The following is a 20880-nucleotide window of genomic DNA, read 5'->3' as shown; positions in this document are numbered from 1 at the left end:
ATTCTATCATGCAGATATCAACTCACAAGTTCCCAAATTTTTGAACTATGATCTACGTTGATGGTACACAATTAAAACTTCATTTTTCTCCCATAATAGAAAAATATACAACAGTTTTGTACACATTACCATTTGATTTTACTATTTCATTGATTTACAACATATTGCCAGAAGCTTCTCTCCTTGTTGAACTAGATTATTCTATCATATAGATATTATCAACATGGCAATTGAAGAAATGCAAATATTCCTCACTGGTGATATAATTGGCCTTCAAAAATTATCTGCAAGCTAAATATTTCTAAATGTGAATCAACTGACAACTCTACAAACTTATAGGTGGATAATATTCCTCCAAAATATAAATACAGTAGCGTATTTAAATTCAATGCAAGTAGCCTCTATGGTGACAGGCTGCTGATATGAGAGACCATATTCGGCAGCACTGCTAAAACTCAAAATGTAAAATTGAAAAGATAAGGTGTAAGATAATTCTGCAAGAATATCATCAAAAGATATGCCAAATTGTAATGATTTCTGATTTGCATTGGAATTGTGAACATAGATGTATATGATATGGCTTATTAAGCTATTAGCGAACTATCAATTGACATTTAATATTTATCTTGATCAATGATGAAGTATCATATTAATAAAATGATTTAATTTTGTATATTTCTTTCATTTCTTTGCATACATGCATACCTGTATGCATGCTGTAATGTCCAGGATTGGCGAATGACCTTCAGATAAACTTTGTATAATATTCTAGACCTCTAGACAGACTTCAGTGTCATTCCTCCAAAACCAAAACCAGTTTGACAGCTTCCTTTTTGTCTTTGGCGTCAATCTCCAGCTCAGTATGGTTTTAGTGTCGTACGTACTCCCCGATTTGCATATGGTCTGCCATCCCAGTCATATAGTAAACTTCACCAACACCGTACAGTTCTCTAGACTTGGCATACAGTGGATGTGTGGCATGCTAATGGCATCATTGATGTGTTGATCGCCTGCTAGCCCCTCCTCTTTACTCACCATATGGGTACCTTGGCTTCCTCACTAAAGCGTATACATCTTGCCAAATGAACAACCACGTTAGGCATATGGTTTGACTACTTCCTGCACTCACCTTCTCCTCGAATGTAGTACTGTATGATTGGTTCCTATATCGAGCAAGATCACTCACTCCCAAAGGGGAATATATGTATGGTTCAATGTAGTCTGTACGGCCTGGCTTAAACCAGCTTGGCAAACTTCTTTGAGTATGATCTTCGTCTGACAGCACAATAATTTTGGACTTAGTCATATAGATGAGTTGGCCCTTATGTTTGACAATAATGATTTTTAATATATTCAGCTGATGGATATACCCATTGATCTGACTGGCCCACATAACAATTATGATGGCAATGATGTTACAGTACAGGCAAACCATAGAATTCTAGATCGCACAATGCCGGCTACAAAAATATAATATTTGCACATTCAAATTCTCAAATTTACACAATCATCGCCAAATGAAGACGTTCAACAGATTTGGCGCATAAGTGAAATATTTGCATGATATTTCCAGCAACAAACTAGGGTGGTTATGAACAACCGAACTTGCAATCACCAAATAGGGAGGATCTCTCACCTTTGAAATGGTAGACAAAAACCCCAACTAAAATTCGCAATACCAAAATAAAATCCAAGACGCATACTAAAAACATCCTACGCGCCAGTCATAAATACCCCATTGGAGGAAAACTCCGGAGGTCCATGACACGTGTTAACTGGAAAACAAACACCTATGACCAAAATAAATGATGTGCCTGAGATATACATAAATCAATTAGAACCACAAATACAAATATTTCTAATTTTCTATTTTATAATTTGGGCTTATATATTTATTAATTAAAGTAATCAATTAATGGTCATTTTCTTGTTTGATTTAAATTTTGGGACCAATCAATTAATTAAATTATTACATTAAAACTTGTGAACATCGCACATGCATACATACATATACACATGCATGCATCCATGCATACATACATAGATAAACGTGTACATGCATGCATTCATACATGCATCATGACTATATGCATGCATGTAAACATGCATCCATACATCCATACTTGCATACATGCATAGATACATACATACGTACGTACATATGCATTCAAAACCAAAAAAAGAAATCCGTGCATCCAATTCTCGCACCTGCATCCGCATCTGAATCAGAACTTTAGGTGCAATGATATAACACCCAAAATCAATTCAAATGATCATATTTTAATCACATATTTATTTATAATGTTTACTCACCTACTAATCACATATATATTTTATTAATATCGTTCATCGATATATTTAGATAAAGAATTTAATTCATATATTTTTATTTAGAATAATGTATCTTTTGAATATATATATTTTTAATCATATGCCAATACAGGGTTATGACTAAAGGAGATAAACTAACTTAGATTGCTAATTTAATTTTTTCTCCTGATCTGATTATAATAATGATCTTCAATCTTATGATTTATGTTCTTGTATATTGCTGAAGTTCTATTTGAATTTTGCAAATTAAATCTAATATTGGCTGACTGATTATTTATTATATCTGATTTGCTTCCAAAATTACTTCTGGCTGTGTATGTTGACAATATCTTGCTCAATAGTTTTATTTATACTGTCAATAATAAATGTCTATATTTCATTGGCTTTGGGTTGCTTGTTGGGAATCACAGGTGTTCATACAATGCTGTTGATGGTGCAAAGGGTGGATGGAATATTAGAACTGCTGCTTTTATCCTGGGGCAAATATGTTTTGAATAGTATTATTGCTGACTGTACTCTTGAGTTTTGCTAGATGCTGAAGACAAAACTGTTTAAAAATGGTAGCTAGATGATATATATCCTTTCTTGATGTTCCATGAATCTTTACTTTAGTATCTTCCCCCTTTATACTCGTGGGAGGAAGGAGGCCCTTGTGGCTATTCAAAAAGGTCGTGGCTGTCTGTGACTTATCAAACTCAAGTCTCACTAATCATTTGGTTGTATAGTATGTTGTATGCTTAAATGTATTTATGGCATATTTTAGTTATATGTTATATAGATATTTTCAGATATAATATATCAATATTATGATATATATTTAATAGATAATATATCAGATAACTATATATATATATATATATATATATAGTAATTTATTATAATATTTGATATATTATCATTAGATTTATATTATTCATTATTTATTTATTATCAAATGTTATTTCAAGCGGAGACATCTCATACCCTGTATAGTATTTTTTGACGGTGTGTTTGGCCCTATCCAAGGCCTTATAAATGTCCCGTTGAGTTTTTCTCCCCATCCATCAAGTGCAGAGCCCTCATTAGCTACCAAGTACAAAGTAGAAGAAAATTAAGTTACAACTTACTATGAAACAAATTCTTATAAAATTTAAAACAACATGCTTAATTTGAAAATCAAATTAAGTTTAAAGTAACCTTGACAATATCTATAGCTCTAGTCATTAAAACTTCTCCAAATGCTGTTGTTTACAATCCTTTTTTCATCAATGTTCTCCAAACATTCTCTGCATAATTTGAGTCTATCCATGCATGATTTACATGCCTCTACTTAAAGGGAGTCCATAAACTAGAAGTACTTCGAAATGTTAGAAAATTAGTTGCAAACCTTGTAGCATTCTATCACAATCTCATCAAGTGAAGAGTCCATGGGTGATTATGAATATACATTTTATATCTCTTTTCGACATTGTCACCCAATTAATTTTGCTTATGTCTTTCAAAAGAAGGTTAAGGCAATGAGCTGGAGAAGGGGTCCAAAAAGCATTGGGTGCCTCTTTCAAAGCAATCTTCCGGCCTTAATATAGGTTGCTGCATTGTTGATAAAAACTTGGTGAATATTTGCCACGCCCACCTCTAAAACAACCTTCTCCAACTTCAAGCACAAATTTTCAATATTCACTATATTGTTGGAGGCATCAATTGACTTAAAAAAAATATAGTTCACTATTTGTAGCCAGTAAAAACTTACAAGTTGAGAATGTTATGGTTTCATCCGTCTGTATACCTATCTAAAAACATTGTGCATCCAAACTTTTACTGTTGCTTCTTTTGATCTTCCACATCTTTGTGTACTTCTCTAGTAGCATGTTGGAGCAACTTTCCATTTAAATCTTTTGGAGAGAGTGGCTTGTATCATTTTCTTGCAACTTTCATGCTGTCACCAAGCATTCCCATTATGGAAGGTTGTAATGCCCAAAAATTGTACAAGCCTTATCTCCTCCTTTGTGCACCCTTCTTCCACCTTGTAAATGAAGTTTGTGTTCCTGCTACATTACTATGCACAAAAATCTCCTGCAGATAAAATTTGGTTAAATTGGATGAGCTGGATGGGCCACATATGCACGATTCATGACTAGAGTTCACAATGCCTTCTGTATCATCACAAGATTTTCTTGAAAAAGTTATCAGTGACTGGTATTGAAGCCTTTGGAAATTTATTGACCTTGTATTAATGCCTTCTTTTTAAAACTGTTTAATTTGGTTAGATTCTTTAACAAAGGAGTGCGGTGCTTGAATTGTTTAGTGGTATATATAATGCTAATTCAAGGTCGAGTAATTCTAAATTCATTATATTATTGTCAGTGTGCACATTCTTTGTGGTCGGTTTGAGGCCTTGCTTCTAATGAATTTGGGATGACAGCTGACCATCCTAATCAAGTGATGATACAGTGACCATTGATGAAGTCAAAATTATCAGTGACCCATGATGAAGTTCCTTTAGAACCTTAACATGACATTCTTTTAACTTCTGTTACCCTATTTTTAAATTGTTGAATTAAGTCATAACAAAGGGGTGCTCTGCATGAATTATTTACACTATATGTTATGCATGCTCAAGTTTATATAATTGTAAATTCATTGTTTGATTCTTAGTGTGCACATTCTTTGTGGTCAGTTTGAGGCATTGCTAGAGCCTTGTCAACATTTGCGACAGTTTTCCAACATCAATGCTTTATGGGCATTTCTAATGGTTGAGGAGTGTTGTCGACTTGGTATAACAGTACGTAACAACTTAAATGAACTTTTTTTATTATTCAGTTTCAGAATATTGTCATTAAGTTTCTGCCCCTACTTATTTACTTTTCTTTTCTTTCCCAGTACTTTTGTATAGCACCAGGATCAAGATCATCTGCACTTACAGTAGCTGCGGCACAAAATTCTCATGCCTTGTGTATTTCATGCATTGATGAACGTTCTCTTGCATTCCATGCTTTGGGATATGCAAGGGGGTCACACAAACCTGCAGCAGTCATAACATCATCTGGAACAGCTATTTCAAACCTCCTCCCTGCTGTAAGTAGTTGAACTCTGATAGCATTATGTGCAAAAGTACATTGAGACCATTTCATCTAAGATTATGGCTAAACTTACTCAATTTCCATGGTCTTGATTTGAAATTCATTGCAAGGTTTTTTCTTCTAACATTATTCTTGTATGTCTGTTGGTAAATATTTTTCCTTAGTTCTGTCAAGTTTATGTTTTGCATATTTCATGGTTGGGGTTTAATGAAACCATAAATTTGGCTACTTCTGACTATATGTGAGAGTTTCAACTGGGTTCTGATTTCAATTTTAATCATTTGTATCAGTTATGTCATATCTATTGTATTTACAGGGTACTACTGCTGGAGTGGACCATTGGTGTCATCTTTAGTAGGGCTCAATGAAGACTTATTTTCCCTACTTTCAACTATAATGTATACTTTAGTCATCAGCTTGATTTTGAAACAATTATATACTTTGGTATTGCTTGTGACGTCCCTATTGTATCTACTAGCCACTTATGCTGCTAGTGCACTTAGGGACTATGATAATGTGGACAGTGATATGCATATTACAAATGACAATATTGATTCATAAATATTTGATAATTAATGATATCAATACTGAACCCCACTAATATTACTAGCAGATCGAAATAGACACTATAGATTGATTAAGGAGCAATACTCTCTCTCTCTCTCTCTCTCTCTCTCTCTCTCTCTCTCTCACACACACACACACACACACACACACACACACATAAAAGTAACGAGAATCGGAATTGGATCGGCTGAATCAAATTGTGAATCGGCTATGAATTGGCAAATTAAAAAAAAACCCTTTAAATTTAGAAATTTTAAGAATTTAAAACTTATTTCATGCACCCTTTATTGAATACAACTTAAAACACTATAACATCATCAAATAGAAGTTAACATACATAAACATGGAACATAAATGATTAATTTATCACATACATAACTATGTTACACATAAAATGTTTATTTTAGGCTGTAGCTGAAGTAAATTACTAAATAGAAATCATATGATCATAATGATTCAAATCATAGAATGTATGTAAGATGAAGATCCATAAGACATCAAATCATAATTGTATGTAAGAATCTAAGATGAAGATACATGAAATGTATGTTTATCAATATTTGTAAACAAAATGAAAAAACAAGGCTCCAATTCAATCCTCATCATCATCCTCATCATCATCCTCAAGCTTGGTCGTAGCCTTAGCCTCAACCTTTGAGTATCCAGTCTGCCTACTAGAAAGGCGTCTAATGTAGGTCCTAAAGAACTTTCGAGCCATAGCCACCGCATGTAAGATGAGCTCACGAAAATATCACTACAGCCTATGTCTGTGCTTGCATGTGTGCGTCTACTAGTGCCTGAACATGCTCTAACTGCCTCCTTTGCCATGGCCACAGCCTCAACCTCTCTATCCACCTGGTCAACCCACTCATGCTCTTCCTCAGTGAAGACTGGATCCACAGCCTTAGTGAGCCACTCTGATTGTGGATCAATCTCCTCTAGAATGATCGGAGAGGAGTTAGCATCCAAAATCTGTTTGATCCTAAGACAAAGGTTGTAATGAACAAAGACAAGATCATTCAACCTTTGCACAGTCAACCTATTTTTCCTCTTCGAGTGGATGTGCTCGAACATGGACCAACTGTGCTCACATCCAAAAGCGCTACTTGGCTGACTCAGAATACGCATGGCAATTTTTTGAAGTTTTGGGGTTGTGGGCCCAAACATTTGCCACCGTATATTTGAAATAAGGGAAAACAAAAACAATTAGTCTCATTTGCAACTTTAAAATTACATAATCAACAATTAAAATGCACAACTTATAAGTCATAAACTTTAGACTCATGAATATATTATTTAATTTTTACCTGGTTGTATTGTTGTCCAAGTATCTATGGCCATCCTGCCAGAGAAAAGTGGCCCTTCTTTATTATTGAACTTGTCGAGCTCAATGGTTGCAACTGCACTATCCTCATCGCTACTCAACCTCTAGATCACTGTATATAAGTCGGTGAGAACCTCCTCATCTGCCTTGAAGTCAGGACAAAAACAAAATGCCTGATTCAAAAAGTAAGCTGCTGCATGGATGGGTTGGTGGAGTTGATTTTGCTATCTCCTATCAATGATATCCCAAATAGGGGCATACTTCTCTTGCACTCCTGCATACTGGGCTCTAATAGACTCCTTGGCCCTATCCATGCCCTCATATATGTAGCCCATAGTGGGCTTCTCCCCATCAACAGTTCGTAGGAGAGATACAAGGGGCTTAGTGACCTGCATATAATGTTAAACAAATATTTGAGTCAAAACTTAAATATAAAATAATATAACTTAAAGTAAAACTAAATCATTAAACAATTAAATATTAAATGTTAAATATTAAATACTAAATAGTAAAATACTAAATGTTAAATTGCAATAAATTTACCTTAAGAATTTCTTTAGCAGGTTTCCAAAAACCATCATCATCAAAGATGCAATTTACTACATCTACCCCTGTAGTGGTCGTAGCATAGAAAGTTGAAATCCACTCTCGCCTAACAAACATGCTCCTCAAATCGTCCCTTGATGTCAACAAGGACTACAGTGTGATGAAATTCGAGGCAAACCTCGTGGTGCCTGGACGAGTTGACTCCTTGTCTCTAGTGTAATCCCTCATTGTGCTAAAGACAAATGAATGATTATAGATAAACTTGCATATATTTTTTGCCCTTTCGACACATGATTTGACCCACTCAAGCTTGTCAATTTCCTTCAACATGGGGTCAATGCAGTGTGCCGCATAAGAGACCAAAATATAGTGGGGTGCCTCTCCATCAAAAGTTTACCTACAACAATTTTAAGTTAATTAGAAATTCAAACATTTTAGAACTTAGGAAAGTTAGAATTAGAAAAATTTCAAAATTCAAATAAATTTATTTTCAAAACTTGAAAAGTTAAAAGTTTATCTGCAGTGATACAACTTGATGCATTATTCGTCATCACTTGCACCACATGTTGTTCCCCCACCTTTGCTATGACTTCCTCAATAACCTCACATAAGTATATGGCATTTTTTATATGAACGAAAGCATCAATGGATTTGAGGAACATGGTATATCCTACAAAACAATGAATTATAATAGATCATCAACAAATTAGCAATCGACAAATCAAAATTTGAAATATTCAATCACAATTCACAATTCATTGTGTATGTAGGAAAGTAGAATGATCAATCACCTCCACAGGAAACAAGAACATTGAGGAGTGTTCTATTCCTCCTGTCTATCCAACCATCAGTCCTGATGGTGCAAACCTTTTCGATCCACTCCTTTCGGTGCTCCTTAAGCTCAACCTTCATATCCTCTACCATTTCATCCAAGAGGTATCCACTCAACTAAGCCTCAGTTGGGGCTTTAAACCCTAGACCACAAATAGCAACTGCATCTATCATATTTTGCCAATAAGGAGCCCTATCACAAATATATCATGATTAAAAATTTAGATGTCAAATCATTATGTAAGCTTGTAAAGTTAATCTATGATTAATCAATGAATTATAAAACAAGTAGATATAATTAAAGTTTTACTTTAACCTTAAAGAAAACAAAGAAAAATGAATTAATTACTTGGTTGCAACAAATGGAATGTTGCAAAAGTACCAAAATTTACAAATCTCTTTTCTGACAGCATCATGAATCTCCTTATTCAAACCCATGCCCTTGAGCTTGGGTTGCGAGCCAAGAGTAGTGCGGGGGACAAAGTAACTATCCAATTTGTTTTTCCACACTCTAGGCCACAATAGGTTGGAGTTCAACTCAATCTTAATATAAGATTGACTAGCACTAGCACTAGCATGAGCACTAGAACTAGGACAAAATGGAGGCCTGGAAAAACCCTCTCCAACACAACCTACAGATGTGGAAGTTGATGCAAATGCAGATGCGGCTACAGGAGCATGGGAGCCAATAGCCCTTAACCCTTCAAGTTGCATTTTCTTATTCAATTTCTCTTGTTCATATTTTTCTAATGCCACTAAACAAGTGTGTTTTGCCTCAGCAGTTTGTTTAGTGCAACTTGTAATATCATGTCCAGGTATCACAACAATGTGAGTTTTGAATATATAAATACCACCGAAATTTATTTCTTTACGAAACATACATTTTGTTTGAAATTTGTTTCTTCTAGGAAACTCTTTGTTATATTTCCAACATTCATCTTTTTTACCCATTGAGGAAAATGAAAGCAAAGGGTTGTTACAATAAGAAAATTCAAGTAAAACCTCAAAGTTTGAAACTAATAAACAAAAGCTACAAAACAACAAACCCTAGTTTGCAATTTAGTAAAACTAAAAAACATTCAAGATTTGTAAATGAGAACTAAAAGAATTTAACAAAAATGCATAATACACTAGCATGCAAAAAAAAAAATCAACACTTACCTCTTGCAAATGAGTTGACGAGTGTTGCTATTGACTCCTTAATGCTCCCAATGCAATTTATGGCCTCCCTAGATGGACTCCTGATTTCTTTGGTGCTCTTCCTTCTTCCTGGTTGGAAACCTATGGTTTTTCTTTTCTCTTTTTCTCTCTCACTTTTCCTCTCTTCTACTCATGATTAACAATTAGTAGGCTCTTTAAATTAAATCAAAGAGGAAAGGCTAAAAAGAAAACAAAAAAAAAAATGTTTTATTAAAAAAAAAGTCCACTTTATGCCTTGCCACATGGTCGATTCAGGCGATTTTTGCCATGAATCGCATCAATCGACGATTTCAAGCAATTCATGAGAAAAAATCGACTGATCTGATTCACGACTCATGAAAATTGCCCAGGTTGAATCGAATCGCCAAACTAGCGATTCAAGCAATTTCATGGCAATTCTCGAAACTTCGATATCTATATATATATATATATATATATATATATTTCCATTCCACGGAAGGGAAAAACACATAAAATTTGGAGGTCAATAAATAGTAGAAGATCATTGAGTGGTGAGAAACAAGAGACCAATCACAGTCTGCATCAGATAGGGGGTTCTTAATCAGCGTATAGAGACAACAATCATCCATGCTATGCCAGTTATATTCAAGAGAAAGGTAAGTACCAAAGAGCATCGCTTTTAGGGACATGAATTGCTTGTATGGGAGAGTTGGCAATTGCAGCTGAATTCTTTTTAGAAGAACTTACTTAGATATCCACATTAATATAAATCTTATATTTATGTAAATATTCTTAGGATATGATCGTAAGAATAATACCATTAATAATTAATGAGAATATAACTAAATGGAAATTTATGATTGCTAGTAAAAAAAATAGTTTAGATTGGAAAAATGTATAGCTCTGGTCATTCCAAAAGAATATCAGAAAGAGAATGACATCATCTTATATCAATACTTAGAATCAAAAAAGGATATGTCAAAAAGGACTTAGATTGAGGTTATCTCATGCAAGGGAAATGTAGAGGATTTGATAGACAAATCCTAGAGGCCTTTGAGGATATGTTTCAAAGAAGATGACCAACTAATCGAGGATTGTTCTTTAGAACACAAAGGGTCCTTTGAGAGGGTTTGGAAGCCTAACTTGAATGTCAATTTCAGTGAAGACGACGGAATAGCCAAGGAACGTTCTCTAGAACCCAGAGGTTTAGGGAGCTTGATTTGAATAACTCAAGGATTATGTAGAATTAACAGATCAGTTATACTTTGAGCATTGTATTTAAATTTGATAGTTTTACCTTCATAACCTTTACTATTATATATTTACAGGTTAAATTTATTAGGAGACATCATAAGGAGTGAGGACATTGCAAACAAGTTTCGAGAAGACTAAATTATGATTATGCCAAGAACATTTCTATCCAGCAGTGACCAACAAACAAATAAAAGGATTGCCAATTAACCAACGAACAAATAATATGATTATGATGCACTTGTATCTTTAGGAATTGATGGCCAATTGGTGAATAAATATGATCACATGGACATATATGATTAGTCCCCAAACCATAATAGTCAACATTAGCAACACTGTGTTAGGATTAACCACAGACAGAAATAATTATTACATGCAAATATAACCAATATCAGAAAATATTAAATCTCACAAAAGAGAACACAAGACACAAAGATTTAATGTTGGTCACCCAATGCTTGGGCTATGTCCACCAACAACAAGTCCAATATTATTATTATCCAACAATTACAATCCGCAATCCCTCACAGCTCAATACTGCCTCAAGAAGCTACAATCTCGTCATACATTATGAAATCCCTAACCCTAAGCCATTTTATACAAGCTTTTTGCCACTTACAAAATTAGGTCTAGAATAAGTCATCATATAGAAAAATAGCAGCGGATGCCTTTTACAATAATAAAGTCATTTTTGGCTTAGGCAACCCCACCCTATACTACGACAGGGAGTGCACCTGGGGCTCTGCCCCAAGACCCCTCAAGAGGCACTGCCCCCAAACCCCTGTAGTAATAATTTGGGGCATACCGCACCAAATAAAGTGAGAGAATAACCTCCATGTCTGATAAGGCCCCATGTCACAACACACTTAAGTCTAAAATGTTAATATTTATTGAGAAGAATGAATATAGGCAATAGAGTTCACTTTATCAAGGCAATGCTCAGTAGGTACCGACTAAGGCCTTGCAAATAGATATTTCATTAATCCTCAAATACCTGGGATTTGGTGATGTTATAAACAGCATGATTTCAGATATATATTGCGAATGATATATGCACTAACTACAAGCTCTAAGGAAGAGCTGTCTTACACAAACAAAGTAGCGATGCAATTGTTGAAGACTGTGATTTACATTTGAGGACAATGATTATGGATTGTAGAACAATGAGGGCCAAACAACGATCATAAAATGAAGACAAAAAAGAAGAGATCAATTTGGAAAAGTTAAGATGCAATTAAAATCACAATTGTGAAGCAAGGGGCAAAGACACGATTCTTGGAAGAGGTAATTGAATTGCCTAAGTGACACAATCCTTCATAAAGTTAAGAAGATATTTAAGATGAGGAAAGGATCTTTTGAAGGGGCAGAAAATAAGATATAAAGTTTAAACATCATTTCAGAAAATAAGATGAAGGTGTGAAGAATCATAGTAGTAATAATGATTCATTTCCAGAAGATAAAGGTCAATAGCAATTAGAAGAATTGTATTACAAATTGAATGATGAAGGAATGATGCAATAGGGGTGACCATCAAATGTGAAAGATCGGGATAGAGGATAAAAAGCATCAATACTTAACACAAAAGTTTATATATGTTGATGTCTCCATAAACAAAGGTTGTCAACTATAGGAAGAAACATTGATTAAGAAAGGACTAAACATTAAAATTAATGGCTAAAAGTCAGCGATTAATTGAGGGAAAGGACTAAATAAAGATTAGTTTAAAATAGGGCCCCAATATGTGTATGCACAAATAATACAAAAATTAAGACATCTTGAAGTGCTCGTGTTCAAAAAATTATTAGTTTGTCAAGGGTGCCGAAGAAATATAAAAGAAAATATATATTCTATACAGTAAGGAATTGAAATGGTGTTACGGGATTATTAAAGAGAGGTGTGATCTCTTATGAACAAATGGATATGTCTGTTGGGTATATTAGAGCTATAAACCTTCGATAGGAAGGCATATATATGTAAGTAAATTCAATTATTAGATCATCTGTCGAACAGTCAACAAATCCATTGATCAAGATCACAAACAACAAACATTGTCATTTCCTTCATTTCCAACAAATATAACAAGATCTTTCCAAACAAATAAGGATATTCTTGGTGAATATTGAAAGGAGTAGATCAAGGACATTCTTGGTGTTGTCGGTAAATTCTATATCGTAGCCAACGGGTAGAATTGTATCCGAAAGGGTGGGTGATGGTTGAGTCAACCATTCGGGAAAGTATATGCACACTGTCCGGAAGGGACTATTGGGACATCATCATAATCATATTGTAAGCATTGGAGTGCATATTGTGTATATGAATAAAATATTTGTTTTGTGTTATATCTTACTATACCACATACAATAAGTATCCTTTTACGCTGTACGGTAAACATTTGGCACCATTTCCAGTTGAACATGGAACAAAAGAAGTGTTATGAAGATTAATGCCGAATCTACTTAATAAAGATAGGAATAAGATAAAATATAAGGATGAGATATGCATAGCACAAGAAGTATTAATTTTAGCACAATAGGCAGAGCGCAGACAAAAGCTTCAGCAGCTTATCGACGGACAATAGACGGAGGGAGTGCATTCACATAGTAGAACAAGGAGTGCCGACGAATTGCTCGAAGAAACTCGACAAAGATTGAATTTGGTAGAAGAGATAAGGGAGGAGTTCCTTAACTTGTATACGCTGAGGGTAGAGATTCCAAACGGAAGGGAAGTAACTCACACGGCTTAAAGTGCCAAAGGAGCACGAACGTGGAGTGAACTTTTCGTTCCTGATACACCAAACGAATGGATATAGACAGAGAATCGAACAACTTCACTTGAGGAAGATTTTTTCTCATCGGGTAATGTGGTTGTCCAAAGTAGGGTGGTTGTCTGAAGCAGCGCGGTTGTGCAGAACAGCACGGGTACACAACAAGTACCACAAAATCAGAAGAAAGTAGCAATGGTAGGACCAAAGGAAAAATTGCCGAAGTTCAGCAGTGATGGGATGGCAGATCCGATCAGACACTGCAAAACATGCGAAACAATATGGATGGCAAATGGTATAATGAACAAGGATGATTGGGTTTGATAATTTTTGGTGACCCTACAAGGTGTAGCGATTGATTGGTTTTCAGATGCCGGTCTGCAGAAATTAACTATATGGACAAAAGTCTAGAAAGAATTCATAGTTGAGTTCCGACTACTAAGGGACAATAATGAAATTGTGGCAGAAATATATAGTACGAAGCAGGGAAAGAATGAAACGATTTGTGTATGCAAGAAGGTTGAAAGAGTTAGTGGGCAAGATGGAGAGTCAATCGGCAAACGAATTAAAGAAAAGATGGTTTGTTGAAGGGCTAAAACCGACACTAGAGAAAAAGATGAAAATTGTACCTCCAGCATCATACACTGATGCGAATAATCGGGCGATGGATCTGGAGAGTAAGTAGAAAATGAGTAAAAAGAAGAAACAAATTGTTGGATTCAAACAATTCATCTTCGAAAGTAGCAGCAGTGACGAAGAAAATAAGTAAGAAAATTTGAGCATTGCAGAAGGATATGTTACGGATGACGAAGGAATTTATAATTCTGAATAAAGAATCCTGACTCAGTGAAAGGGGAATTGTGGTGTAGGGACTGTAAGGAGGAGGGCCACACAAAGGGCTTCTGCTCAAAAAAAGCAATTTTGCGATATCTATTAGATTGCGGGACATTCCACCAAGGAATGCCCATTCAATATGAAGCCAAAAGGACACCAACAAGTGTTACTGATGTAGGAAGTGTCCACCGGAACAAACACGAACAACGATGCAACCTTAGGAGGATACCGTAATAATAATTGACGCGGACAAGGTGGTAACAATAATAATAATAACAATAATGGGAGCCAAAGTCGGATACAGTACGACTCGAGTGGACGACCGATGATACAATGTCGTGCGTGCAACCTCTGGGGGCACTTCGCCAAAGACTACCACGAAGGAAATGCCACGGCTGTTGTGTAGATGGTGCAATCTGGGAGACCACGAAGATTCAAAATGCCTTAAGCAAGGGGTGAACTTATTAAGCATCAGAGCATGTGATGAGAAGATACTAGCCATCACTCGCGAACAAACAAAGAAGGCAATGTACCCAAATGCAGAGGAAGAAAAGAAGAGGTTGCAGTAAGCACGAACGGAGTTGGAAAAACAAATGGAAATGGAAAAATTGCAAACAAAAGACACTGTTAGCACCTCGAAGAGGAACCTGGCAAAACAAAATATTATAATGCAGGTAATGCAAATGGAAGTTCCTATGAAGTTAAATGACCTTACAGTGCCTCAGTTGCGAACGGTGATTATGAACATGACACCACTCCTGAAAGGAATAGAAGAGACAAGAAAGGATGGCAATGGAGCGACTACAACAGACTCAATGATACTGGCACTCACTACAGGAAGATATCCTGCAGTAGTAGAGATGGGTATCTTGGGAACTGTACTCACGGACACAATCGTTGACAGAGGTTTAGGAGTAAATGTACTACCAGAGGATATATGAAAAAAGTTGAGACAATCTACGTTGTGGCCACCTACATTTCAATTACTCACTACCATTCAGCACGAGATTAAGCCCTTAGGGACCCTAATGGCACAACCTATAACCATCAGGACACAACCATTCTTATTGGATTTCGTGGTCATTCCGTTAAAAAGAAAAGGGTATGACGCCATCCTTGGATGGGGTTGGTTGGTACAGGCAAAGGTCAAACATGATTGGAAACGAAATACCCTGTCCATGGAATGCAGAGGTCTAATATTTGTAATCGACTTACACACACAGATGATAGGTGAGGAGGCAGCGTCGTCGGATTTTGAAGGCGAAGGTGGAGGGGATGACGATGGGAAGAAGAGAATGGAACCTGATGAAGAGGGAGTATTGAGATTGGAAGGAGGGTCTAATGGTGATGTTTTAGACTCGGTGAACGACGTACTCCATTGGCAAATGGATGACTATGAGCTCTTTCTGAGCTGTAAAATGTTAAGGGTTCGCGAAAGTAATAAAGGAGAGGAAAATGAATATTCGAAGGAATACAAAGAAGCGAAAAAAGGAAAGACAGTTATGTCTGAAGCTAAAGGAAAGAACATATCGTGTGGCCAGTACAAGAGGAAGAACATATCGTATGAACCCAACAAAAGGGAAGATTCCACTGTACGATACACAATGAATGGACCGTGCGGAAAGAAAAGGTTACACCGCACCACGGATTTAGTAGAAAGGTGTCAGTAGCAAGGAAAACACATCGTAACAAAGAGGAAGGGCTTAATAAAAACTTCAGTAGTATGGATTGAAGTTCTTAGAATCAAGAATAGAATTATTGACGGCAAGGAGTGGCAGCCGACGAAATTTGGTACCAAGTTTAAGGATCACGATCGAAAACAAGCTTGGAGATATGGAAAGTCTAAGAGAGAGATTGTATAATTTAAATAAACTTGATGAGCGATGATTGCAAGCACAATGGAGCAGGGAGGTTACACAAAGCATAGTTCCAAGAATCACGGCGATTCATGCGATTCACGCGATTCAGCGATTCGATTCAAGCCAAACGATTTTTTGTGAATCGGTGAATTGAATCAGCGATAAAGGGTTTATGAAATAAGTTACTCACTAAATTTCAAGGGTTTTTTAAATTTTCCGATTCATGGCCGATTCACGATTTGATTCGGCCTTGCCGATTTCGATCCGATTTCGATTCTTGTTACTTTGACACAAAGCAAGCATAAAGCGTGGCATGACAAACATCTAAAATTAAACAAATTTTAACCAGGACAATTAGTTTTGAAGTATAATGGGTGTAACGAGATCAGACCAGGAAAGTTCAAATTGAAGTGGGTAGGACCATATAATATCCGCGAAGTGGGCGATAATGGAGCAATAAAATTATGGATGCTTGACGTGAAAGAAGTACTTGATGTAGTGAATGAGTGGAAGAAAAAAGCTTATCATGAAAGAAATAGTGTGCCTCCAAACAACTCAAAAAGAGTTTAAACATAATAATAAGTGATGTATATATGTAAATATAAGTAATTATAATTTGGTACAAAATGAAGTGATCAAATGAGCATAATGTATGGGCATTGGGCACCGAGCATCAATCAGAAGGAAGAGTGCAATTAATACTGTACGACATCAAGGAAAAACATGGGAGTAAAACAATATTGTACCGTACAATCTTCAATTAGAAGAGTAGAAGCAATAGCGTCCAGTTTAAGGGAATGCCTGGTGGCAGGAGAGAACATCATTAGCACCGTATGGTATTATAGCACATAGTAGGTACCATACGGCCGACCAATAAGTAAAGGAGAAGAACAGATAGGTACCGTACGACTATATTAACATACAGCCAAGACAGAGAAAACATACATCAACTGTATGACTGTACAACAATAAGTAAGCAAGCAAGGTAAATTGAGAAGGGCAAGCCATCATCGTTGTACACCGTACAAACTCATTAATAGAAAACAAGCTTGTGAGACATTCTATATGGATAGAACATGTTAGGAATTGAAGGACAAAAGTGTGAATCATAAGGCATGGGGATAGGGAGTATACCGTACAACCTACAAATACCTGGGGATAGAGAGTGTACTATATGGCTTGTAGATATATGTGGATAGAAAACATACTGTACGATCCCTTTTTGAGCATACCCTATGGCTAGGAGGGTATCATACTGTCATATGGCCATAACCGCAAAGACACAAAGGTTATCAGTATGTAAACATACCGTATGACCGTAGAAGTGCACCATACAAACATGGAAGGAGGAAGTCATTAATGGCCATTAATAACACCGTACAGACGACAAGTAGACATAAGATAAAATTCTGTTAGATACAACCGTACAACCACACACCAGCACGTGGAATGAACAACACATGGAGATAGTCGTACATCATACAATAAACACAGAGAAGTTATAAAACATCATTGCATGGTCGTACGACATAAATTGATACAAGGGACGACCACCATAAGAACACAAAAGAAGGGTGATAGGATGTTCTTAAAAAAAAACGATGACGACAAATCAAAACAGTTCATAATGAATAACATATGATACCAAAGGAAAGGGAAAGACATAAACAGATAGTAAAACATAAGCGGTTGGTAGAAAGAGTATGGGATCAAAAGAAAATCACAAAAATGGTGTGTTCCATGGACTTCTGTGTGGGTTTGAGGGTGCTAATTTGGTCTTGGCGGCGAGGGCATTGCCCCTCGACCCCACTGGGGGCGTTACCGCCTAGACCCCCAATCAGTTCAATTGTCAGTCTTGGGAACTATGACCAGTTGATGAGACTTGGAGCTGCTGCAGGCATGGAGTGTTTGTTTGTGAGAGGTGGAGAGAGCACTGGAGCAAGCCTTTCAAGAGGGGTGCTACGCTTTGAGCCACTCAGAGTAGGTGTTGGATGTGAGACTATCTTGGTGGATGCATAGAGAGCTCGGGAGGAGCCTACCATCTAGTTGGAGGCAGTAGAGTGACACTTGGCTTAGCATACCTAGGAGTTGGAAGCAGAGAAGGTGGCACGGGTGGCTATCAAGGTCAGATTAGCTAAGGAGACAATATTGTGTTAGAAGAGGCTATAGATGCAACGTGTTTTGGAGACCAATTTGGTGCAAGCATAGGAGGAATGTGAATGTGATGTGACAGAAAAAGATCTATTCTGTTAGTGATAGTTAATGTATTCTATTTTGTTAATCTTTCTCGGATATTTTGTAATTGTCGTCCGGAGACAACTTTACTTTTTGGGGGAGATGACATTGTCGGTAAATTCTATATCGTAGCTGACAGGTAGAATTTTTATCCGAAAGGGCGTGTGATAGTTGAGTCAGCCCTTTCGGAAAGTATATGTACACCGTCCGAAAGGAACTATTGGGACATCATCATAATCATATTGTAAGCATTGGAGTGCATATTGTGTATATGAATAAAGTATTTGCTTTGTGTTATATCATACTATACTACATGCGATAAGTATCCTTTTACCTTATACGGTAAACACTTGGTGAATGTTGAAATTCCTGGAAAGCAATAATGGCAGAGATCATACATCTCTGAAGGATAGTATATACTGTTAGAGTTAATAACATCTACATATGTGAGGAATGATATGCCTAGTGTGGGGATTGATAAGGCCAGGGAAGAGATAAAGTGTCTCCTAAGGATTTTTAGGATAAATATAGTAAGTGAAGGATATCATTAAGGCCATAGGAGGAGAAAGTCATATTGAGATGGTGACACAGCTCGAGGACCATTTGAAAAAAGCCATAAGGAAACTAGAGCCCAGGAGGTAAATTAAACTGCTTATATATTTCTTTATACCTTTCTTATGCTTGACCCTTTGATGGGGTAAAATTATGTTTATGGAATTAAGTCATCATTACAATATTTTATCAAATTAAGTCAACTAAATCTGAAATTTGGACTATGAGCTCTAATCTTTTGTATGGTTTGTTTTGTTGCTAACTAGATTTATAATAATTATATTCACTTCTTGATTATTGCTTGTTATTTCTTTATATTATGCTTCTTGTCATGAGAATGATGAGTTATATTTTTATTTCTTTCATGTTTTATATTTTTCATGCACAGGTGGTAGAGGCAAGTCAGGACTGTATTCCATTGTTGTTGCTTACAGCTGATCGTCCTCCAGAACTACATGATGCAGGAGCAAACCAAACAATAAATCAGGTATATTTATATAATAACATGCCTCATTAGAATTGGAGGGAAGATTTTGTATTGAGGCGTAGTTTTTCTTCTTTTAAGATGCATTTATACTAGCCATGACCTGTAATGTTTAACTTCAAATCTCTACTAGTTTGGTCAAAGACACTTACTTGAAAGGGCTAATGCCATTATAAGTGCTATTTTAAAGATTTTATGCCCGGTCTGGTTCTAGGGCAAGAATGGACAAGCAGCACACACTGCTTGAACAGCCAGGCCAATAAAACCTCACTGCTAATCAGAGTGAATCTCAATTTGGCTTTACTTATCCTGCTAGCAGATGGAAGAATATTTTTCCTACTAAAGAATTCTATTTCGAAAGTGGAAATGACTTGCTTGGTACTACAACTCAATGCATATCAAATTTAATATGAATCCATGTTTTGAATTTGATTTGAACATCCATTTTCATTTTGAGTAAACATAGCTAATTATGGTTGACAATGGAAGTTTTCTAATTCAGTTTCTTGTGACCAAATTTTGTTTTTAAATAGTTCCCATGAGGGTACCTATTCAGGAGTGCGCATAAATATGTATAATTTATAATAGCTTCATTTGTGCATGTGTACATCTTTAACGATAAACATTCATTTAGATCTGTAGTACACATTATATGAAGCGTAGTTTGCAAACTCTGCAAATATTTGTTATCCTTTTGACCTGTTGATCCAAAAAGACAAGATTGTGTTGCTGGCATAATTTATTTCTCTGCACTGGATATTTCATTTTATTTTATGGATTATGAATTACGTTTTATGACGAAAGCATAAAAGAGGCAATGTATAATACAGATACAAAATGTTTTCCGAAAATGTAAGTTCATTTATTAATGTCCATAGTGTTTCACACATGCCATGAAACTAACCAATGAAAAAAAAAAATCAGAATCAGACTTTTACATATAAATGCAAGTACAAAAAGAAGTAATGTAAAAGTAAAGGGTTCATAGGTGCCAGCCATTGCCTGGAATGACTGGCTTGCCGCTGATTGTCCGCACACTTGCTTTTGTTGTCCCATCTTGCCATGCTTCCATTCCAGATCCT

The 20880-nt window shown here is 36.0% G+C and overlaps 1 protein-coding gene across 1 annotated transcript in view; it reads left to right on the top strand.

The window, feature by feature from the left end:
• Window positions 1–20880, top strand: part of PHYLLO (2-oxoglutarate decarboxylase/hydro-lyase/magnesium ion-binding protein) — a 327122-nt gene that overhangs the window by 86643 nt on the left and 219599 nt on the right. The window contains exons 10-12 of the mRNA XM_089799357.1: window positions 4988–5092; window positions 5191–5385; window positions 19703–19801. Coding sequence (XP_089655483.1) covers window positions 4988–5092; window positions 5191–5385; window positions 19703–19801 — 399 coding nt within the window. The remainder of the gene's footprint in view (window positions 1–4987; window positions 5093–5190; window positions 5386–19702; window positions 19802–20880) is intronic.

The sequence above is a fragment of the Cupressus sempervirens genome, chromosome 9 (assembly GCF_028749045.1).
Source record: "Cupressus sempervirens isolate cs-2001-9-10 chromosome 9, ASM2874904v1, whole genome shotgun sequence".
Lineage (NCBI taxonomy): Eukaryota > Viridiplantae > Streptophyta > Pinopsida > Cupressales > Cupressaceae > Cupressus > Cupressus sempervirens.
The sequence above is the reverse complement of the archived record's forward strand: the minus strand, read 5'-3'. Positions and strand labels throughout refer to the sequence as shown.